The sequence below is a fragment of the Capronia epimyces genome (assembly GCF_000585565.1).
Source record: "Capronia epimyces CBS 606.96 chromosome Unknown aczIQ-supercont1.4, whole genome shotgun sequence".
Classification (NCBI taxonomy): domain Eukaryota; kingdom Fungi; phylum Ascomycota; class Eurotiomycetes; order Chaetothyriales; family Herpotrichiellaceae; genus Capronia; species Capronia epimyces.
This window is the reverse complement of record NW_006912907.1, coordinates 2723435-2744932: the sequence shown is the minus strand read 5'-3', so window position 1 is coordinate 2744932 and position 21498 is coordinate 2723435. Positions and strand designations below refer to the sequence as shown.

Below are 21498 nucleotides of genomic sequence, written 5' to 3'. Positions count from 1 at the left end.
GAGCGTCTGGGCTAAGGACTCCCGGCCAGTCGTTGCTACGACGGTAAAAGAATCCTAGATCCGCCTCAAAGTCAGGTCACTTTGCTTCTGTTATCCCGCTGCCATCACCGTCAAACCCGTCACTTGACGTGGCAACAGTTACAAACCGGGCGATTGGCGATTCACGCTAGGATCTGGAACTACTGTATGACCATTAGAGCCAATGACGGCTGCGTGAAGATCGGACATTGGTACGGGCAGACACCGAGGTGGCCTAGGGGCTGTTGCCTAGGGGCTCCCTTAACCCCTTGGAAGGCAGGTCTCTGGAGCTGGGGAGCACGAGATGGGTACCATCGCAGTATCAGACGGCAGAGAAGAGCTATTGCTGGTGACGCGTGGGACGGGAATTTGGGGGATTCTGGCTGGCCGCCAACACACTTCCTCGACGAGCGGGATCAATACAGGGGCCGCGGGAGAGAAACATCCCAGAGGACGTGGATCTACCAATCCTTCCGCCGTGATCACTGGCCTAGCGGCACTGTCAAACTCTATCTCACTCCGACCTGCCGCTTCGAGGATGGTGGCCCCTCGATTCCTAAGGATTAGGAGGACCCTGTCGATAGTGTGGGCACAGGGCACTGGGCAGTGGGCACAGGACGATCGCAGAAAGGGCGGCATGGCTGTTCCGCGACACCATTCCCTTCGTTATGCTCCTGTTGCCCATTGTGAGGTACCTACTTTCAGCCGACCAGCATGGATGTCCTTGCAGGTACGAGTATTCCTCGGGCCTTGGAGAACTTCTCAGGCCACCCGATCATGCCGGCTTTCACAGCCACACGCCAGAATACTACTACCTGATGCGCCCGATCCTCACTTCAACAATCGCCTCCACGTCCACCCCGGCCATCGACGCTACGGCTACATAACTTTGGATATGGGAGGTGTCTCCTGGACGTTTGTATCCACTCAGTCCTCAGCGTCACCAGCGTCACCAACGTTGTACGAGCCGTCTTCCTAGGGGAGCTTGGGGTAAACTCTACGCTGCTCTGCTGGCCATCATCCCCTCAGGATTTCCTCTGCGGCATCGCCACTTGGTGTAGCTTCCCTTTTATGTTCCCTCTTCCTCGCATCGCATCTCATTTCATCTTTCCACTTGTCCATTTCCCAAGACATCCTGGCTTCCGAGTGACTCAAAGTACATTGACCTCTTTGCCCGACGCCGCAGCAACGTCTCCAGTTCACCTATCTCCTTGCCTGTGAATATTGTGTCCTTCAGGCTGTGAAGCTGTCAACGCTCAAAGTCGTCTCCAACTCCGGCCCTGGTTACAAAATGCCTCCCTTAAGGACGACGTCACCTGCCAAAGCGCTTAAGACCGAACGAACTCATGAAGAGAACCAGGAGAGGTACAGCAACCGTGATTCTGGAAGATGGGTCTTCACGCTGACTTTGTGCACAAGAGCATATATCGCCGCGTCAAGGAGAAGTGACCGAAGTCTTGAAGCTCGCGTCGAATCAGCACGAAGGGCTTCTGAAATCCACAAACGCCGTACAGGACGGTCACTGCGCGTCACCGAGCAAGATGTCATCAATGAGGAGATGTATGAAGAGGAGGATGATGATTTACCCCTGCAGTACCGACGCCTCACAGCACATCTCCAGACGGGCTCCGCCGACTTCAATCGACGGTTAGCCGCTTACCTCACAAATCAAGTGGCGATGAGAAGTGCAATGGAACAGATGATCCAAAACCCATATGCTCAGTATCCTAACGGCGCCTACCCTTCAAGGCCCAACATGTTTGCCTCTCCTCTATTATCCCACCCACACATGGCTTCGCCGGCTGCCGGCGGATCCTACCGGTCTGCCCCATATCCATCTCCCCATCATCCTAATTTTCGTTCCAACCATGGCAGGGCCTTCTCCATGGCCTCATTGCCATCCCAGCAGGAACGACTGTCCCCTCCCACATCCGACCCGCCCGGTTCACTCGACCACAGGAGGATGTCTACCCCAGCTTCAGTACAGCCCCGAGACCCATCTGCTGGACAAGTGAACATGGACGGGAGAAATCCGGATCCAGAGTACCTCCGACAGAGCCAGTCCGTAGTACCACCACAGACGGGTTCCAATGCCTTCCCGATGCCATGGCAAGAGATCAGTCCCTTCACCACCTCACTGCCTCCCGAGTCTCAGCAGATGCTTGCTCACGCACCTGGCTTCGACTCCAATGACCCCAGCTATGCCATGCTCATGCACGGTTCAGACCAGTATGTCTCGAACCCCTACTACCCATGGCACGACATGCAGAATGTAGGCGGCATCAAAGGCATGCCCGTCGAACCCTCGGCTTACCAGGGTATGGCGGTGACCTTGGCGCCCGCGGCTTTCGAACAGGGTGTCGAGAGTACAAACGATACCAACTCTGACTCGACACCGAAAGACACGCACGCAACGTCTTCGGCGGCCGCCCGGACTGCCAGCGACGCCAGTTCCCTTCCCACCGCTGGTCTGGACTTTAACTTCAGCCAGGAGTCCAAGGGTCTCGGGTTTGGCGGCGCAACCGCCCTCACGCCAGGTCAGATCACACCGGCCACAGAGGGTTTTTGGGACCACTTCGTCATGGACGGAAGCTGGGACGACAGCGCCGAGGTCGAGACTTCAGGGTCTGGCGGCGGCAGCAATGTTGGTACATGAAGACTTATCTGTACCTACGCGCGTGGACGATGCCGTCCGTCTGTGTCACTGGCGGTGTTGGTGCGGGTTGGACAAGTCACCGCTCGCATGCACCGATCCGCCATGTCCAGACAACCCTCGTCCTTACTTACTGCTTCTCTCTTGTTTTTCGAGCCATTTGGCTGTCTTATCGAACACATCTCCTCTCCCGTCGGCGCAGAGACACACACAGCTGCCGCGAATGTTTGGCTGTATGCTTCGATGGCTGCTGGCTTAAAATACGCGCCCCTGTCTACAACAAACCCTTGGCCTCGACCCTGGATCAGCTGGCTCCTTGCTTTTTGAATTGTTCACTCAGAAGGTTAGCTGCGCGCCTGTTTGGATTCGATTCGATTCGATTCGACTATACTATACTATATATGCTCATCGAAGGAGCTCTCGTTCTTTTTCTGCTTCTGGTGACAGGCACTGTCTTGTCTCTCGTCCGCTGTCTTCTTCTTGGCGGGAGCGTCACGCTATTGTCGTCGTTAATATCAGCCATTTAACAGCAAAAAGTGGGAATTTGAACTTCTAATACTCATTACATATATCATATCTACCCGGATTCAACTATTTACCCAACCGCCTCAGGTGCACAAGAGCGAATATCTCATACACATACATGCCAGTGGGGAATGGAGTGTCCCTTAGCTTATATCATATGGGCATAATTCAGAGAGAGGAAGTGAGAGGAAAGCTGTCAGATCGTCAGGCAGGGTTGGAAAGCTTAGCTACCTTGCCTGGGATGGAGATGCAGAAAATAAAAACAAAACAACTCAATATATACACACCTACAGCAAGCAACACCATAGGATAAAACAAACAATATGAAACATGTGGAATCAAGTTCCGTTGCAACGCAACTCGACCCGGTCTATCTTAGGTCACTACACAGTAGACAGGGAACTACTCTCAGTCACGACGCTTCCTATCGTCGCTGTCGCTGTCGCTGTCGCTGTCGCTGTCGACACCAAATTCGAGTGGATAGTGCACTCTACGAGGGAGCCATGAGAGCAGGATGGACCATGGAAGATGGAAGCGAGTTCAGCAGAATAGAAGAAGGATATCCTATGTCAACGGCACTGCACACTTGCCTCTTCCCCTCCTTGCCTGTCAATAACTAGGTACATACGTACAAAGGTAACGTTTGGAGACACGGCGGCGTGCTCCTGCTGCTGGTTATCCCTTCGTTCTGTCGCTCACATGTCTATGTCTGGTATATGCAATGGGACCGTGATCCCGACTTGGAGCTTGAATCTCCGAAGCACTAGTAACTGCGCATTCAGCCTGGCTTCTCTTCGATCCGATTCACTGGCCCGCACGATCAACCACAGTACTGCGTCACCTTTGCCACCCGAGGAGCAGTCCTGTCTGTTGCTTGGTCGCCGACTTCTTCAACGAGGCTCGACGTCTGCAAGTCTTTCTCTTCATCTCGAAAACCCCATGTTTCACCAAGTCGAGCTCATCCCTTTCCAGCTCCATTTCCCGGTGGTGCAGCCCCTGCGGCACTACTTCTCCGAGATCTGGAATGTTCCCCCGACGCCCGCGACAAACTCGATCCTTGCCCAGTCAATGACGGACGCGGGCCTAGGTCAAAGCTTTTCCTCACACTGCTCGAACTGCTGCGGCGGCGTCTCATGCGAATTTCATTTGGGTCGGCGACATCACCCATCCCACCAGCGCGGGCGAAAAGAATCAGAATGTCCGTAAGGCTCACGACGCCGACGAGACGGCCGGAGATACGGGCACCAGGCAACGAAGAGGCGGAGATGCTAGGCCCGGTCGGCGCGATGAAGGGCGCTTTCGGGGAAGGATCGGCAATAGAGGTCGAAGAAGGATCGGAGGCTGTCGAAGCTGGTACAGGCTGTGCTCCGCTGCCCGTGAAGACGGAGGAGGCATGGCTCGAAGTTGGGGCGACCGTCGCGGAGTGAATCGAGGGCGTGGGTGGGCCCGAGGAGACTGGCGAGGCAGGATCCGTGATCCACAGGCGATGAGACTTGGTGGCGACGAGTTTCGCGACTGTATACGCGAGCGTCGACAGCGGGGTGACATGGAAGACAGGGAACGAGTCTTTTCCTTCGTGCATGCCTCGCGTGGAGAGGATAACGGTGATGAAATGGATGCAGGTGTTTCGCAGCAGAGGCAGAGAGGTGGACTTGGTGAGCAGCTTCACGTCGATGTTGGAGATGTTTCCGATCACATTGTAGTTGTGGTCGACCACTGCCAAAGAGGAAACCCCTTCTGTCCAGAGCAGGATGAGGGCCTCTGCTAGAGGTCGGTCGCCACTGGGATAGTTGTTAGCATTTGAGACACGCAACGGACAGCAAATTACCTACTTGATCGCCACGACGTCGTTGGATCCAATCTTGAGATCGCGCAAGTGCTGCGTATACAATTGATCCAAAACCGGGAAACTCCTGCCATAATCCCAGAGGAACCTGATCAGTCGTGTTTGACTCAGCACCCCCGTTGCCTCTTTGGTCGTTTCATCCACGACCACAACGCGATGGACACCCTTGCCGAACGTCTCTATCGCCTTGAGCAAATCCGACTCCTGGCTCAGGAATGTCAAGGGTTCTTTCTTGCTGAGCTCTTTGATATCTCGAAGATGCATGGCCTTTCCTTCTCGTGCTTGCTGAGCCAATCTCTGGAGCTCTTCTGCGCGGTCGTTGTCATCGGGCTTAATCAGTCCTACAACCAACAGCAGGTAGGCATTGAGGTCGCGATAGTCGAATGTTCCAATGACAGGCGAGCCAGCATTTTCGCGAACGAGGAGAGCAGGGGCCGCTGACTCGACCAGAATCTGGAGCTGGTCAGACCTGATATTCACGACTTGAACGAGTGAAGAGGGGCCTCATGTTACCTTTGTAGCGGCTTCCACTGCCGTGTCATTGTCCACAAATCGGAGGTCATCTGGGCTGACTAGCTCTTTGATTTTGATGGTGGTCCAGTCGCGACCTGCGAATTTGGGATCTGGGTTCTTCATTGGAGGATTGTCGATGAGTTCTTGAACAGCCAGCTGCGAGAGGGAAGGCTGCCGCTGTGATCGAGGGGAGGGAGGATGGCCGCGTAGTTCGTTAAAACTCTGGCGGTGTTGAGCGGCGGCGCTGGGCATGGAGGGGATGCGCAGTGACGTTGTTCTGGAGGCGCCAGTGGGCGACTGTGCGTCGAGACTTGATCTGCTGGAGGTGGGAGGAGAATTGAAAGGGGGCTCCCGATTGGGTGTCGACATTATCGCTGGGCAGTGGTTTGGTTAGTCGCTTGGTGGTGATGTGATGGTGTTCTTTCTGAAGGATTTGGGATGGAATGTTGGCAGGAGGCTGGAATCCCAGAAGGCGGGGAGGGCAAACTGCTCAACCACAGCAACCGTGCGGCGTAGTGGTGCTACGTCGCTCGAGCATATGGTGCAGCACGACTCAGGCGTATGCTAGCTATCTGAGGCAAATGGTTATCGAAGGTGGTGAGTGTCGTTTGCAGTCTCGCGACACTTTCAAGGTGAGGTGTTTGTTTGATGGTGATGGTGAATCACGCGCTCAGGTGAGGCATTACCACCGCCTCCGCCTGCGCCTGCGCCTTTCCCCAGGCCGCCGCAGCCTGGGTTTCATTCATTGTTCTACAACCGACCATGTCGCCCTAACGAGCATAAGCCCTTACCACCAGTTGGTCAGGGCTCAGGGTGGGTGCACCAGCTGGAGATTTGCTTAATACTATCGAAGTGTGAACCGCCATTACTGTTTCTGGCATGCACCCTGAGCCCAAGGCACTTGGCTCCATAACACTGTACCTCCATGGCTCGCGGGGACTGAGATTGTATTCCTGGTCCGTCCTCCGTACTGTGTGTACTATCCTATCGACCCTGGAACTCATTGAGCATGTCCACGACGCTGGACACCTTCGATCTCATCGCCGGCCTCCGTTTCGGCCCCCGTTTGGCTGGCGGAGACGGCGTCCCTTGTGAGACCATTTCCTGGTTCCGCAATCTCTTCGTGTGATCGCGACCGCTAAGCTGAGACAGGCCTTCCCGTTCGGCCCAGGCCTGAGTTCTCACATTGTCGAAAAATATCGTCCGCGTCGAGGGAAAGTCGTCGATAATGTGTGACCACTGACGAGGTGATCCTAGCCAGACTTCCAACACCGGCAGCCTCCCCACGATGTTCGGCCGCCGGGTATGCGCGAGGCTGCCGAAGAGCTCCATGCTGCCATAGTAGCAGCCAGATACCGACCCATAGTAGAAGTCCTGGTTTCCAATGATAGGACGTAGACTTTTGGCACTTCTCTTCGCATGTCGTGCCTCCCAGCCTGCCGCCTGCGAGACACCCTCCCAGTCTCCTCGATTCCGCTGATGCATCTTCGGACAGTCCGTGAGAACTATATGGCACAGTGATGGGAAGGAATCAGCATATCTGAAGATCCAATCTGACAGATTCTCCTGCCAGCCACATAAGATGACACGTAGATGCTGAAATGCCTTCCCTGACGCTGCTAGTTCCGCCCACGACCGCATCACCCGTTCATCAAACGTAGACACGTTGTTGTCTATGGTCACCTGTCCGTCGGAGAGGTCGAGGACCGCCAAGTTGGTGACCGTATGGATGGAAATGAGGTCAACCGTAGTCATCTGCTTAGGTGACACACGTAGACAAGTCAACCATCTCATCTCTTGGGATGTAACGGCCATAACATAGTCGGTCAGTGGAAGCAACGGTCGTTTGATGTCTAGAAGGTATCTGTATTTCGGTTGGCCGAACTCGCCTTCGCCGGGATACGAGGCGGCAAGAGTCCTCCAAGCATGGAAGCTTTCGCCTCTTCTGTATCGACTTGTTAGCTGAGTAACGTGGAATGAGAGCAACTTCCTACATAGCCACCAGCTGATTCCACACCCTCTCCGCGATCGACCAAGGCACAGCCGCGAAATGGTCCGGGGTCAGATTTTGGAACTGCGTGGCAACCTTGACCTTGGCCATGTCGGCCAGTGAACGGGCACCATGCTCATTGGGACGCGGTTTCTTGACCAAAGCTGGAGTCTTTGGCTCGCCGATCCAGTCAGAATACTGTCTCCTGTTGAAGCGTACCTCGATTTCGGAGTACACCTGTCCCGACTCCGGATCGTACTTTTGCTCCCCTATTGGCCTGGGAGGCATGGGAGTAGGTCTCGGTCTTGAAGTCCGGTGCGGCGTCGATGCGGAAGGCTTCATGGTCGCAGTTTCGTTTCCACTGTCTCAGAGCTAGGGTCTGATACGGCATTCGGCCGAGAGGAGATGCAGGATAAATCAAGGCTGGAGGCCTCATATGGACCGTAGCAGCTTGGTCATTGCAAGGAGAGATTCCTTTTCCATTCTAGTTGATATCATCAATGTGGAGGCTCGCGTCGAGAAGCGTCGTCGTCCTCCGTCCTGGACTCGCCCAGTCAGAGATTTTCGTCGAGACGACCGTAGGGATTGCCTCTTGTAACTGGCAGTTCGGTAGAGCACCTGGTGAGGTCGATGAGTTACGATCAAATATGAAGTTCTTCGCGTCGCCATTGCCAAGACTCGATGCCTAAGGAGCCATAGGACCACTACTATTATCCATAGTAACTGCACGGAGGTAGTAGTAGGTGGACTGATACTAATTACAATACTACACGGTAGTACGAACACATATTGCTGAAATGATCGACGCAATCTCAACCAGAAGGCAACAATTGACCTGGTCTTCACTCAATCATGCTTATTATCCTATCTGGAACCGGTCGTGCAGTCAGCTCCACCAATGTTCATCTCTCATTATCTGCGTCGATTTCTTGCAAACTGTCGTTACCAGAATCCATTGGACCGGACAAATCTCTCTTGATGTTCTTTCAAGCTCGCCCAGTGCACAAGCTCTTCCTCTTCAATTTCTTCGGGAGTTCGCAGGAGACCTCCATTAGAAGTGTCGGCCACGCCTCGGTAACGCGCTGGGCCCAATCTTTCGAGTCTCGACAAGATCTCTAGGAACGTGTTGAGGTAGATGTTGACACTTTCCGAGTCCAGGGTAGGCATCACACTCATTCTCGAGCGCTTGGTCTCGAGTAACGTCGAGGCGACGGTCCGGATTTTATTGCACTGTACACAATCAGCATGAGCGGTCGAGATGACCCGGTCCGACTTACGAAACTCATCCCGTTCGGTTCCATGTTGACCTGGTTGATGCTCTTGAGGAGAAGGGCCATATCACGCACAATATCCTCGCGCTCAACTGCCATCACTTGTTCGCCCGAATCCATCAGGCTATCACTTGGGGTCCGCCCGGCGATCTGTCTGCTGTATCCGTGCTCCATTCCCGCGGTCAGTATACCTGCTGTGGGAGAAGAACTCGTCCCCGACTTTTCAGAAGCCAAAGCCAGTTTGTCGCGGTCCACGATTTCATACAGGTTCCAGAACCGCTCCACGAGATATGATCTCGACGAAAGTTGCGTGGCATAAATGTTGGCCTTTTGTATCTCGAATTGTATGGCTCTTTTCGAGTACGGCTGCACCGACAAAGGGCCCCGGGTGCTCACAGGGGTTAAAGTGGGGTCGGTATTGGTTCCTTCATGATCATTAAACAGATGAGAGTATGCTGAGATGTCGGTCTGGGTAGGTGGCCATTCGCCAAATCCGTTGGCTGGGTTTAGCTGAAGTTCCTTTGGGGCATCTCGAGTGGCATCCTTCACATTCTGTAGAGCGCGGCGGATGATTTGACGTTGTCGGTCCCAATCGTAGACGGTATTAGCGCCAAAGGCCATTTCCAAGGCGGCCAAAAAGTGAAAGGCCCTGAAGACCTTGACGTTCAAATTGAAGCCCACCAATTCCGAGACAACGCCGCGTGGTTGTGGAAACACCTGTGACTCTGTGATGAATTCATCGTCCACCTCTAAGGGAAGAGGTGGGAGCATTTCTGCATGTGATACTGGAGGCATCAATAAATCACCTTCAGCATCATCAAGTTGACGGGCCGACATGGCGCCGACGAAGAGCAACCAAAAGAGACGCCGACCAGACTCTTGATAGATGTAGTCGACGATTGGGTGTTGATGGTCATCTACAGAAGCGTATGTGTGGCCGGGTGCTGATAGAGGATGATGATAGTTTTCCGGACGGTGAAAGTTCAATTCCCTCGTGATAATGGTACACTCGCCCAAATACAACCGCAGGCGCCGAAGGTCCAAAACATAGCCAGCGGCGAGGCCTGTCAGGTAGCTGGCAATGCCATCGTAAAGGTTCATCGGCCTGTCTTGGTATCCAAGGCCTCGAGCTTCGACAAAGATCTGGTGACACCTATCGATCAACGCCCCAGCATTCGGAAACTGCGACCTGCCAGGCTCGGACATGAAGAGCTGTCGCGGTCTCCGAGGGAATGAAGCCACCAGGCACTCCATCATGGCCGCAATCAGAGCCAAAAAGCTACTATTTGTTCTGTCTTCTCTTGCTTCGAAGGATCGGCGGAACGTGGGCTCGTGCGGGAGAGGGATCAATGGATGGATATAAGTGAAATAGTCGTCCAGCAAAACCTTCAAGGTGGGTAAATCGCAGATCGACTCGGCGGACAGGGGAACGGGAGCTGAGAGTGCTGCCAAACTGTAGGCAGCATCGTGGGTGGGTGAACCTCTGGATGCCTCGTATGCCACGCCCTCCAGCTTCTGCCTCTTGATGGCTTCTGCATGTCTGTTTGGAGGACCCCGGCGTCGACTCGGGCGATCAAAGGTGCAAGGGATATCGAGGGCGGCGCAGGATTTACATGGAGGTCCGGTCTCATCGCACTGTCCAGATTCATTCAGCTTTTGGCGCCGTCGCAACCGTTGGGGATGTGATTTACCTTGACCTTTCGCACGCTGCAGCTGTCACAGGCTTTTCGCAGCCGGACCTTGGGTTCTGACGAGCCGGCTGACTGTGGCCTTGTGGACTTTGTCTGTGGGGGCTCCGGCTCAGATCTGGGGATTGACAACGGCACCTCGAATTGGTTGGAATAAGTGCCTGGGATTTGATATTCTGAGTGGTCTTCGTATTTGTACGCGCTGCCCGGGTCTTGAGGTTGGGTGGACGAGTAAGACCCGGCAGGCGAGATGGACGACATGGTGAAATCAATCGCAGTCCGTGGACGCGTGTCTTTGTTGTCTCCGTCCGCAACAATCGAGGCCGACGGGTGAACGTCGGCACATAGCAATTTAGTATTGCGAGGGCGAGGGCTTAGGAGACTCCGTCAGATCGGATGAAAGAAATCCGGGGGGCTGGTGTGGAGGCAGAGGCGAGCCAACTCTGACTCGACGCGACAGAAAGTCACAGCAATATTGAATGCGAATGGAACTTTTGGGGGGAAAGCACCAGAAGTGTCGGCGCTGCTGTTCTCAAGCCTCATGGCATTTGCCGACGAGGGCATTCCAGATTGGGGCAGGGTCAACAGCTGCAGATCGAGTCGGGCCGTGAAGACATGGAAACTGCAAGGTTTGGAGGGGTGGCACCTAGTTAGCTAGGGTGCGCCTGGGTGGTGTGGTTTGGTTTCTGCGGAGAAAGGGAGCGAAGTACGGAGTATGGAGTAGTACACTACACTACACCAACGGTGACCACACTAGGTACCCAGTGACTACACTACACTACTACCAAGGTTGCTAGTCCGTCGTACCACGAGGTATTTACTTGACTGTCTGTGAATGGAGGCTGGAATCAAAACGCAGTGGGGGTTTTGGGTTCTCAATGGTGTTTGTGATGCTGCCCACGCCTGGGACTCTGCTAATATGAGAACCGGAAAAGCAAAACTAGCTACTGCCGGGGCCTGAAGCCGACGACATTGTGCACCATCGCCATGTGGCGCACAAGGCTGCTCAAATGCATGACACCGCGGTGGTTGGGGCACCGACGACAGACCCAAGGCCTGAGACTGTCAACAACCACCCCAGCACCAGCTGCGTCGTCACCGTCCTCGCTGCTGCTGTCCTCGCTTCCGCTCTCCTCCTCACTCTCCTCCGTGTCCGTCTTCCCGTCCGTCTCCTCCTGACCACGATCACTCTCGTGGTCGGCCATCGGCCTGGACGCTCCCTCCTCCTCATCCTCCACCACTACCACCTCAACCTCCTCCATATCCTCCATCTCCTCATCCTCGTCCTCGTCCTCCAGACCATGGTCATTCCCATGGTCGGCCATCGGCCCGGAGGGTCCTACCCTAACAAAAAACCCCTCCCCGTACTGGTACAGGTCGATGGCGCGGCACCGAGCCTCATCAACCCAGACCTGGTCAAAGATCTGTCGGACTGAGTCCCGGCGGGTTTCAACCGCACCCACCAACAGACGCAAGGTGTCCAACTGGAACTGGGTCAACCCTGACCGAACCCCCGCTTCGACGTGCGTCATCGCCACCGTGACACGACGACGAACCTCAGCCTCGAATTCGAGGCTTCGGATGTCACCGAGCACGTTAGCCTCCTCGGCCCGGCGAAGCAGAGACTCGACACCTGCTCTGTACGCCACCGTGATGTCCGGCGCTCCCAGGGCTGCACGGATCATGGCGTCAACCGCCAGATCACGCACACTTGAAGAGACCCTGTTGCCAGTCGCCATCTCGTGTGGGTACCTTGTACTTGTAACTGTGGCTGCTATTGGGGATTGGTCAGCATGAGGATCAAACGTGAGGGTGAGGGTGAGGGCGAGGTGGCTTTCACTTACAGTTTGTTTGGGTAAGGATGTGCTTGAGGATGACAAGCTTGTCGCTGTCGCTGTCGCTGTCGATGATCCTTGCTGTTGAGTTTTGCTTTGCTTTGCTCGAGATTGGATCTTGTTGAGATCGACAGTAACGGTGAGGATATGGCAAGGAAAGAAGAAGGGAAGAAGCGCACATCGCACGCACGCGTTGTATTTATCTTCTGTGAGGTACTGGCAGAATTGTCTTGGCTGTTGCGCCGAAATTCACTATTGTTGCCATATTGGATCGTGCCGTGAAGGTGAAGGTGACAGTGAAGGGGAGGGTGCGGCAGAAATTCTTTGTTGTGATGTCTGCGTGCCCGTAAGGCTGCAACCCCCAGTGACAATCGAGGCGAAGATCCAACATGCCTAACCGACAACAATAGAGTCAACCACTTTTCTTGATGATGACGATAATGACAATGGCAGAATGGTATGTGTTTGTGTTTGTTGTGAATGTGTGTGAACACGTGAATGGGTAGACCGTGGCAAACAACCGACTGCTTGATCTCAAGGTCTCGCATGCCAGGTAAGAGGAGAAGATGATGGCTAAGGTGTGTGGGATTTAAGTAGTCGAGAAGCACTCACACTTTCGGCCAAGAGAAAAGGGCTGAGCGTCTGACCACAACGGCGATGGGTCCTGGGGATCGTTCACGCTCAGCGGCGAAATGGTACTGAGGAGCGTTATATATATATCGGCGGTCAGGTATTGTGGAGCGTGTCTGTCTGCTACCCGGACTTGGGTATGCTCTCACTATTTTGAAAGCAGCAAGGCTGTTTCTTTTTGAAGAGAAGGAGAGGATCCAGAGTACGGCAGTGGAAGCAATATACCTTCCAAGTTGCTTCATTGACAAACAAGCAAGCAAGCACAAACAAGTTTTCACAATTAGTGACAAAAGCGGGGGCCACAGCCTTCCATCCAGGGCATCTCAATTGCACGAAAGGCCCGAGGTCACTGGCTGTCCCATGGAAGGAAGCAGTCTTTGTCCGCAAGAAGCGGTCTTCCAAAATATGGCAATATGACGATTCGCTCCGTTTTCAAGAGTGCGATTTCATAGATTTTTGGTCGATACCGTCCTTTAAGCCTTCTTCCACCGGACCCGGCAAACCCATTGAGCCCATTTCTGAACGTCGTCTCTTGAACAGATCAGGTCGATGGTGTACCACTCACGGGCTAGCTCCTCGTTTGAGGCCATCCTGTGCACAAAATTGTGGCAGGCCCGGCACAGCCAGGCAACGCTGTTCAGTCGTTTCTCCTCATGCCAACCCCTTTTCAACACTTTGGCATGCACCTCTTTCGGGATTAGGTGATGGTAGGTCATTGGCACCCAGTCGCGCCCGCAAATCTCGCACGCATCCGTCCTTGTTTCAGTCCATTTAGGGGGCGGTGTGGTCACGGCTGTGATGTATGCAGACAGCACTGGGGCAACAAAGGTCTGGAGATCCGATTTTGGTGGCTCAATCAGCGCGTAGGCTGTCAGACTGTCGTTGACCTCACCGGGCATGTGTGCAGCGACTTCCTCCAAAACAGAAATGGTCAGTGGCAAGGACCATTTATCAGACAGGGCTGAGTCGTTCTGAAGGGCATCGTGAGATAGGCTCTGCACCTCATCCGGGAAGCTGGCGAAGATCTCGGCAGCCAGATAGTCTGCAAATTCAGCAAGCTCTGAAGGCTCTGGCTCGGTCAAGGGGGGTTGGGCTGGCGTGGTCTTTTTCCGGACTGAGCCGCGCTTGCAACCTTTCCCAGCCCTATCTGAGGACTTGTCCAGGATGGCTGTAAACAGAAAGTCACGGAACGCATCGAAGTTGGTGTTTTCTGTGTGACACATAGATATTTGTTTGAAGCAGCCGTCGGAAGGGAAAGTCGAGGATCGAGCATGGCTGGAGGAGGAGCCAAAGCTGAAAGGGGCGTTTACAAGAGCATGACGTGGAGGCTAAGGCTAAGGTCTCCTAAACCTAGGTACTCCGTACTGGTGGCACGGTGGGGAATGCTTCATCTCGTCATGATTCCAGCTCGTATCGGAGGCCCCAAGACAGTGTTTTATTTGTGCTGCATTATATAAACAACGACACAGAGACAGGCTGCCAAAACCAAGATGGCTGCGGCGATGGCTAAGACTGTGGTCGCCTTCGATCTCTACGGCACGCTTTTGTCCACCGAGAGCATAGCACAGCAACTTGGCTCACATTTTGGGAAAGACAAGGCTGCCTCCATTGCTGCTGTCTGGAGAAAGTACCAACTGGAATACACGTGGAGGCTAAATAGCATGAGTAAGTCTAAGCGTATGTGGCGTAATCGATTATTTCTACGTGACTGAACAGTATCTATCAAGGACGCTATGAGCATTTCTCCGAGGTTACTCGCAAATCACTTGATCATGCTCTGGGGGAACATGGTGTGAGTCTCTCAGACGCCGACGCGGACAAACTCATGGATGCGTATGATTCTCTGTCCACATTTCCAGATGTCAACCCAGCATTGAGACGACTGGGAGAACAGTCGGGCATCACATGTGTTGTCTTCTCCAATGGCACGAAGACTATGGTATCCAACTCGGTCAAGCGATCCAGCGATCTGGATTCCTCCGTCTTCAAGGACATCATAACCGTGGACTTTGTGGGGGCCTTCAAGCCTGCGCCAGAGGTCTACAAATACCTCGCTGAACGGGTAGACAAGGTCGGGCAAGAGCGCTCGATGTGGCTTGTGTCCGGGAATCCTTTCGACGTCACCGGGGCCAGGGCAATGGGCATGCAAGCAGCCTGGGTCGATCGAGCAGGAAATGGCTGGCAGGATAGACTCGGAGAGGCACCGACAGTAGTCGTCAAAAGTCTCGAGGAAGTAGCCGATGCCGTGGAGAAATACACGAGCGACTCGGCTACACGAGGCTGAGCTAGACTGGGTTATCTTGATAGCGCTCCACAGCTGAAGCAGCAACATTTTCTCGAGTTCGTCGAGCCTTTTCCATCTTTGCCGCCCATAAGGCGCCACCAGCCGCCGACGTCAGCAGGAACAACATGCTAAGCACTGGTACAAGTTGGAGTGTCAACGCTACAACTCCAAACCAGGTGTACTTCAGCTGTCGCTCTCTGACATAGTCCTTTCTTTCCTTCTTGGAGAAGTCTCGTAGCTTGAAATATCGCCAATGGTGGAAGGGACCGGCTCTATATCCCGTGAGGAGAAGAAAGATGGGCACACCGACGAACGGAATGAAGTTGACCGGCAGAAGAATGACAAACTCGATGATCTGGCGGAAACTGAATGGACTGTAGACCGAGGATACCGACGGTTTACCAAGCATTTGTACGGAATTTGGCGCCCCCGGATGAAGAAGACGGGCTTCACCGACCATGTCGGCAAGTCCTTGATCGATCAAGACTGCGTCAAAGATATCCACCAGTGTCTCGTCGACGAAGAAAGCCTCGAAGAGCAAGGCAACCATTGCAGCGCCTTCTCCGAGCACCAAAAAAGTTGCGTTCAGCCAAGCTCCTGCTCCCTGGAAGATCGCAAGGAAGGCGACTTGGGGAAGGAATGTCCATATGAAGAGATTTGCGTAGATGAAGGTGGCCAGGAACAGGATAGGGACTAGCCGAGCTTTGAAAAGAGGGTAGAAGTACGGATGGCCGAGGAAGTAGACGATGCCCTTGAGACCAGGTCAGTCAGTATTGGGATGTTTGCGTTCAGAGCACACGCACCTTGAATGGATAGAGCCAAGTGGCGTCCCATAAGCTACCGACCATATTGAACGCCGGCGACTGTCTTTCACTGGGCAAAATTTATCCCCATGGGAGGAAGAAACACAACACCGCGCACGCAGGCTACAGCATCGGCTCAGCCTGACGAGAGTACGGAGTACGGAGTATGGATGCTCCGCAGTGGCAGACTGGTCACTAGCACCGAAATGGTTAGTGCTAGTTTGATCGTCACGCACTGGCTGCGTACAATCGCGGTTCACATTTTCCTCACAGCCAGGACCGCATGCTTTCGACCGTTACAGGCACTCAAAATGCCTTCTTTAACGGAGTTGTTTGAGTCCTTGCCGTGTAAGTTCCATCAGGTGATGTCTCCACGTCCTCTGACCGCTTGCAGACATCGATCCGCACATTACTGAGACAGAGCGGGCAAAAGCCACGGCGTTAATTGCCCGACACCTCCCTCCAGACTATCTCACCACGCCGCATCCTGCTCTACCCCATCTTGCTGCAGTCAACTTCTCCGACCTTTTCTCTCAAGAGATTGAACGGGTCGGTGCGGGTCAGCCCCGCCAGGGAGGAATTGATCTGTCTCGCTACGAGGCACCCAACGAACCGGCCAGTGAGAGCAGTGAAGAAGTGAAGCGCCAGGCACTACGGAATGCATACGTCTCCAGCACGTTCCTGTCAGGTAGACATACCAACCTCCAACTCCTGGACCAATTCGGGAAGAATGCTTGGCTGGTCGGCAATTCCCAAGTAGAAGCAATCCTGAAAGATCTGGAAAACGAACTGGCCAGAGTCAAGGCTGAAAGCGAAAACGTCAACAGAGCCCGAAAAGTGGCACAAGAACAGGCAAAGGGAGAACTTATCGGGCTTGAAGAGAATTGGAAGCGAGGAATTGGCCAAATTCTGGAGATCCAGGTTGCAACAGCTAAATTACGGCAACAGGTTCTTGAGCGGCAACGCATTGCTGCGGCTTCCGGCTCTTGATCAAACAGAATAGAATGTCTTACCGCATGATTCAGACAAGATAGCGGGCTCATACTGGCGCCGCACCGAATGCGGGTATCCTCAAGCGCTGACAGAGAATACCCATTTGATCAACAATGGTCCTCTCAATACTCGGGTCAGATACGAGCGAGCGAGGGCTCCGCATATGCAGCCCACATCTCGACAGTACCAGACAACGGCCTAAGTTCAGAGACAAACATGCGAGTTGCCAGACTCAGGAAGGACAGAGCAGAAAAGAAGATCGGTCTCTTTCTGCAGTGGCCCCAAAAGAATACGAGGTCAGCTGTCGCCATGATGAGGACGATGAAGCCCTTGGACGGGTTCTGGATAAAGTCTATCTCGTGTAGACCAGATAATTCGACGACGCAGCCATGTCAGCAACCAGGGATGGCAATACCTGTGTTCGCCGAAGCATTGCTGCCGCACACCTCTCAGCAAACTGCCGTCCTCGTTTCGTTTGGTCCTGGGCGACGTGGAGCAGTCTCCCCACGAAACATTGCTCCCACGTCACTACCGCTTGGGAGTCGATGTTCTTACTGTTGGAAATACTCGAGATAACTTACGCCTTGCTTGTCTCCTATCATGATAGGCTGGTCAGCAAAGCCTCCAATGTTACGTCGGATCCGCCAGAAGCTATCCATCCTTCCCCGCAAACCACGGACGGCCGTCTGATGCTCCATCTCTCCGCCACCGTCTCATTTTTCGGCATATTGAATTCACGCACGTCTACCATCTCTTGCTCCCTGCCCTTGCCGGTTTGCGACAAAATCATTCGGCCTGATCACCTTCCCCGCGTTTCCCGAGTTAGCTGCCGGCTGATGGCTTTCTAGTGGGGCCTCACAGCCGCTCTCTCCGCCCGCTAGGTGCCGATGCCTCTCCTTGGCTGATATCTAATTTTCAACGTCCATCCTGTGACGTGCATCTTGGGAACCTGCCTCGAGACTTCTGTTTGTCTACCTGCTCCAACGATGCGAAGCCATAGCCACCCTTGGATGTGGAGTCTATCACCCAGGGTTATCAAGGATACCTGACCAACAACTGCTCACCCAGACAAGCTCCGCAACGACTAAAACTGGATGTTGGCTGCTGGAGGACTCGTTGCTCGCTGTTGCTAGCCGATTTGAGACGACGACGGGTTCCGAGCTATCCTGGTCGTCCATGTATCAATACTCACTCCTCTTGTACCCTCGGCGTCTCAAAGCAGTATCGATTTGCTTTACTTGGCCAGTCCCAATGACACCGGGGTCCTCCTAGGCTTGAACCCTCGACTCCTTCATTTTACTTTCCTTTTGTGCCTTCGGCGTCTCAAAGCAGTATCGATTTGCTTTACTTGGCCATTCCCAATGACACCGGGGTCCTCCTAGGCTTGAACCCTCGATTCCTTCATTTTGCTTCGCTGCAACTTGGGCTCTGCCCCAGCGTTGTCTACATGATCCTTCTTGTCCGCGCGTTACCTGGCTCTTGAAACCCCGCATTTCTCTTCAACCGTCTTCAAAAAGACCCAGTGTAACTGTACTCCGCCCGCAAGGATGGTCCAGCACACCCCAAACCTCCACATTTCTCGGTCCAGCGTGGACGCGTCTTCACTGAAACCCCGCCATCCACTTCACCGAGAGGTGGAGAGGACGGGTATATCTGAGCATCTTATATTAAGGGATGGTTCCTCATCCCTCCTCTGTTCTTCCCTACCACCATTCTTCTCTTTGGGCAAAAGTACACCTTCCTATCTTCCAAAGCATTATTTATCAGGCCCGAAGCAACCATGACTGTACCAGATGAGGTTGACATCATTGTCTGCGGAGGTGGCAGTTCAGGATGTGTTCCTGCTGGGCGTGAGATCTGTCTTCGTCGTGGACGCTGCACATAACCAAACTGACATCTGCAGGACTTGCCAACCTCGACCATAATCTCCAGGTCCTCTTGATCGAAGGGGGTGAGACCAACCTCAACAACCCCTGGGTCTACCGTCCTGGTATCTATCCCCGCAACATGAAACTGGACTCCAAGACAGCCACATTCTACTATTCACGCCCCTCCGAGTGGCTTGATGGACGTCGAGCAGTTGTTCCATGTGCCCATGTGCTTGGAGGCGGCAGCTCTATCAACTTTATGATGTACACGAGAGCAAGCAGTTCTGACTACGATGACTTCAATTCGAAAGGCTGGACCACGAAGGAGCTGATTCCCTTGATGAAGAAGCACGAGACATACCAGCGGGCTTCCAACAACCGAGACATTCATGGTTTCGAGGGACCCATCAAGGTATCTTTTGGCAACTATACTTATCCTATCATGCAGGATTTCCTCCGAGCCGCCGAGAGTCAGGGCTTTCCGGTCACGGACGATCTTCAAGATCTCAAGACGGGCCACGGTGCTGAGCACTGGCTGAAATGGATCAACCGGGACACGGGCCGGCGATCTGACGCGGCTCATGCCTATATCCATGCAACTCGTGCCAAGTATGAGAACTTGCACCTCCAATGTAACACCAAGGTCGACAGAGTCGTCATTGAGGATGGGAAGGCTGTTGGTGTCTTGACTGTACCTACGAAGCCCGTGGGCGGCGGCACTCCTCCCCGCCGGTTCTTCAAGGCTCGCAAACTCATCATCGTCAGCTGCGGAACCCTTAGTTCCCCTCTAGTTCTCCAGCGATCTGGTATCGGTGATCCGGAGAAGCTCAGAAAGGTTGGTGTCAAGCCCGTTGTGGACCTGCCGGGCGTCGGTCTCAACTTCCAGGACCACTATCTCACGTTCTCTACGTACCGGGCAACACCTGAAACAGAGTCCTTCGATGATTTTGTCCGGGGGGTACCAGAGGTTCAAAAGGCTGTCTTCGACGAATGGAACATCAAGGGCACCGGCCCCCTGGCCACCAACGGCATCGAAGCCGGAGTTAAGTCTCGGCCCACTGAAGAAGAGCTTGAAGAGATGAAGTCGTGGCCTACACCCGACTTCAGCCCAAGCGGGTGGGAGAGCTACTTCAAAAACAAACCAGACAAGCCAGTGATGCATTACAGTGTGATTGCGGGATGGTTTGGTGACCACCTCGACATGCCTCCTGGGAAGTTCTTCACCATGTTCCACTTCTTGGAGTACCCGTTCTCTCGTGGCTTCACTCACATTGTCTCTCCAGACCCATACGATGCGCCCGACTTTGATGCAGGCTTCATGAATGACAAGCGTGATATGGCTCCGATGGTCTGGGGTTACATCCAGTCCCGGGAGACTGCTCGGCGCATGCAGGCCTATGCCGGCGAGGTGACTGCAATGCATCCTCAATTCAGTTACGACTCACCGGCTCGAGCCCTCGACATGGACTTGAACACTCGTAATCAATATGCCGGTCCAAATCATCTCACCGCCAATATTCAACACGGAAGCTGGACTGCTCCCGTTCAACCGGGTAAACCTCCCGGGCCCAATCTTCTCAACTCGAATTGCGCCCCCTTCCGTGAGAAGCTCCAATACAGCAAGGAAGATAGTATGTCCATGTTTGAACCATTTTCTTCTTATCATTTACTAACTGATTTCCAGTTGCCCACATCGAGAAATGGGTCCAGCGACACTGTGAGACGACCTGGCACTCTCTCGGAACATGTAGCATGGCTCCAAAGGAGGGCAACAGAATCGTCAAACATGGTGTATTGGATGAGAGGTTGAACGTCCACGGGGTCAAGAACTTGAAGGTCTGCGATCTCAGTATTTGCCCGGACAATGTTGGCTGCAACACTTTCTCTGTGAGTCTCGACGCCCCTCGATCCTCTCTGGTCGGCGTCTACTGTAGCTAATACGAACCCAGACTGCTCTGCTCATTGGCGAGAAGTGTGCTGTCCTTGCTGCCGAAGACCTTGGATACAGTGGCGCTGCCTTGGACATGAAGATTCCAGCCTATCACGCCCCGGGCGAATCCCCTGGCTTGGCCCGCTTGTAACTACAGCGCATCTAGCCAGATTGCGAGCCAAAGGAGCCTGTGTTTCATCATAGTCCAATGATATCTTGTTTATTCAGTCAGTCTTTCTCGTAATGTTTACGACTGGCGTCGACGTGGACGTAGATGCGCACGCAGATCACTTCGTTCATGACAGTAAGGTACGTCCAAGGACTACTTAATAGGTACTTCCATACCTACTTGGACACTCCATCAAAGGCTCGGTACGAAGTCTCCGTAGCTGCAAACCCTATAGTATCTAGAAAGAGGAGTTTTCCAGTTCATGGGAACGGTCTATCGCTTTGTAACCCGCCATTTGTTTTGACACCCGCCCCGAGCCCCAAGAGAGGCTCATGATAGCTCACCGCAAAAACATCGATCAATCGTTGGTTATTGTGCAGCCGTGAATATTTTTCCATGAACCTCCACAGTCTGACAAACTCCAAACGGAAGCAAGCAGCAGAAGGCCCTGGGGTAAGTGGGCAGACTTTCCTCTGTCCTCT

The 21498-nt window shown here is 53.7% G+C and overlaps 10 protein-coding genes across 10 annotated transcripts; 4 read left to right on the top strand and 6 right to left on the bottom strand.

Annotated features, from left to right (window-relative positions):
* Positions 1 to 1309: 1309 nt before the first annotated feature.
* A1O3_05628 (uncharacterized protein) lies at positions 1310 to 2674 on the top strand (the record flags this gene model as incomplete). Its single annotated transcript, XM_007735748.1, has 2 exons — positions 1310 to 1383; positions 1438 to 2674. 2 exons carry the CDS (start codon positions 1310 to 1312, stop codon positions 2672 to 2674), a joined length of 1311 nt encoding a protein of 436 aa, XP_007733938.1.
* Positions 2675 to 4154: 1480 nt separating this feature from the next.
* Positions 4155 to 5924, bottom strand: A1O3_05627 (uncharacterized protein; the record flags this gene model as incomplete). Its single annotated transcript, XM_007735747.1, has 3 exons — positions 4155 to 4977; positions 5029 to 5495; positions 5556 to 5924. The coding sequence occupies 3 exons, from the start codon at positions 5922 to 5924 to the stop codon at positions 4155 to 4157; spliced, it is 1659 nt and encodes a 552-aa protein (XP_007733937.1).
* A 615-nt stretch (positions 5925 to 6539) lies between these two features.
* A1O3_05626 (uncharacterized protein) lies at positions 6540 to 7887 on the bottom strand (the record flags this gene model as incomplete). The annotated part of the gene is made up of 2 exons (XM_007735746.1): positions 6540 to 7500; positions 7550 to 7887. 2 exons carry the CDS (start codon positions 7885 to 7887, stop codon positions 6540 to 6542), a joined length of 1299 nt encoding a protein of 432 aa, XP_007733936.1.
* Positions 7888 to 8487: 600 nt separating this feature from the next.
* A1O3_05625 (uncharacterized protein) lies at positions 8488 to 10765 on the bottom strand (the record flags this gene model as incomplete). The annotated part of the gene is made up of 3 exons (XM_007735745.1): positions 8488 to 8775; positions 8823 to 10451; positions 10508 to 10765. 3 exons carry the CDS (start codon positions 10763 to 10765, stop codon positions 8488 to 8490), a joined length of 2175 nt encoding a protein of 724 aa, XP_007733935.1.
* A 683-nt stretch (positions 10766 to 11448) lies between these two features.
* On the bottom strand, positions 11449 to 12243 carry A1O3_05624 (uncharacterized protein; the record flags this gene model as incomplete). The annotated part of the gene is made up of 1 exon (XM_007735744.1): positions 11449 to 12243. One exon carries the CDS (start codon positions 12241 to 12243, stop codon positions 11449 to 11451), a length of 795 nt encoding a protein of 264 aa, XP_007733934.1.
* Positions 12244 to 13442: 1199 nt separating this feature from the next.
* Positions 13443 to 14192, bottom strand: A1O3_05623 (uncharacterized protein; the record flags this gene model as incomplete). Its single annotated transcript, XM_007735743.1, has 1 exon — positions 13443 to 14192. The coding sequence occupies one exon, from the start codon at positions 14190 to 14192 to the stop codon at positions 13443 to 13445; it is 750 nt and encodes a 249-aa protein (XP_007733933.1).
* A 267-nt stretch (positions 14193 to 14459) lies between these two features.
* A1O3_05622 (haloacid dehalogenase, type II) lies at positions 14460 to 15253 on the top strand (the record flags this gene model as incomplete). The annotated part of the gene is made up of 2 exons (XM_007735742.1): positions 14460 to 14634; positions 14697 to 15253. 2 exons carry the CDS (start codon positions 14460 to 14462, stop codon positions 15251 to 15253), a joined length of 732 nt encoding a protein of 243 aa, XP_007733932.1.
* A 1-nt stretch (position 15254) lies between these two features.
* On the bottom strand, positions 15255 to 16101 carry A1O3_05621 (uncharacterized protein; the record flags this gene model as incomplete). Its single annotated transcript, XM_007735741.1, has 2 exons — positions 15255 to 16004; positions 16057 to 16101. The coding sequence occupies 2 exons, from the start codon at positions 16099 to 16101 to the stop codon at positions 15255 to 15257; spliced, it is 795 nt and encodes a 264-aa protein (XP_007733931.1).
* Positions 16102 to 16367: 266 nt separating this feature from the next.
* On the top strand, positions 16368 to 17046 carry A1O3_05620 (uncharacterized protein; the record flags this gene model as incomplete). Its single annotated transcript, XM_007735740.1, has 2 exons — positions 16368 to 16404; positions 16451 to 17046. The coding sequence occupies 2 exons, from the start codon at positions 16368 to 16370 to the stop codon at positions 17044 to 17046; spliced, it is 633 nt and encodes a 210-aa protein (XP_007733930.1).
* A 1783-nt stretch (positions 17047 to 18829) lies between these two features.
* A1O3_05619 (alcohol oxidase) lies at positions 18830 to 20998 on the top strand (the record flags this gene model as incomplete). Its single annotated transcript, XM_007735739.1, has 4 exons — positions 18830 to 18899; positions 18953 to 20548; positions 20602 to 20804; positions 20867 to 20998. 4 exons carry the CDS (start codon positions 18830 to 18832, stop codon positions 20996 to 20998), a joined length of 2001 nt encoding a protein of 666 aa, XP_007733929.1.
* Between the last annotated feature and the right edge of the window lie 500 nt (positions 20999 to 21498).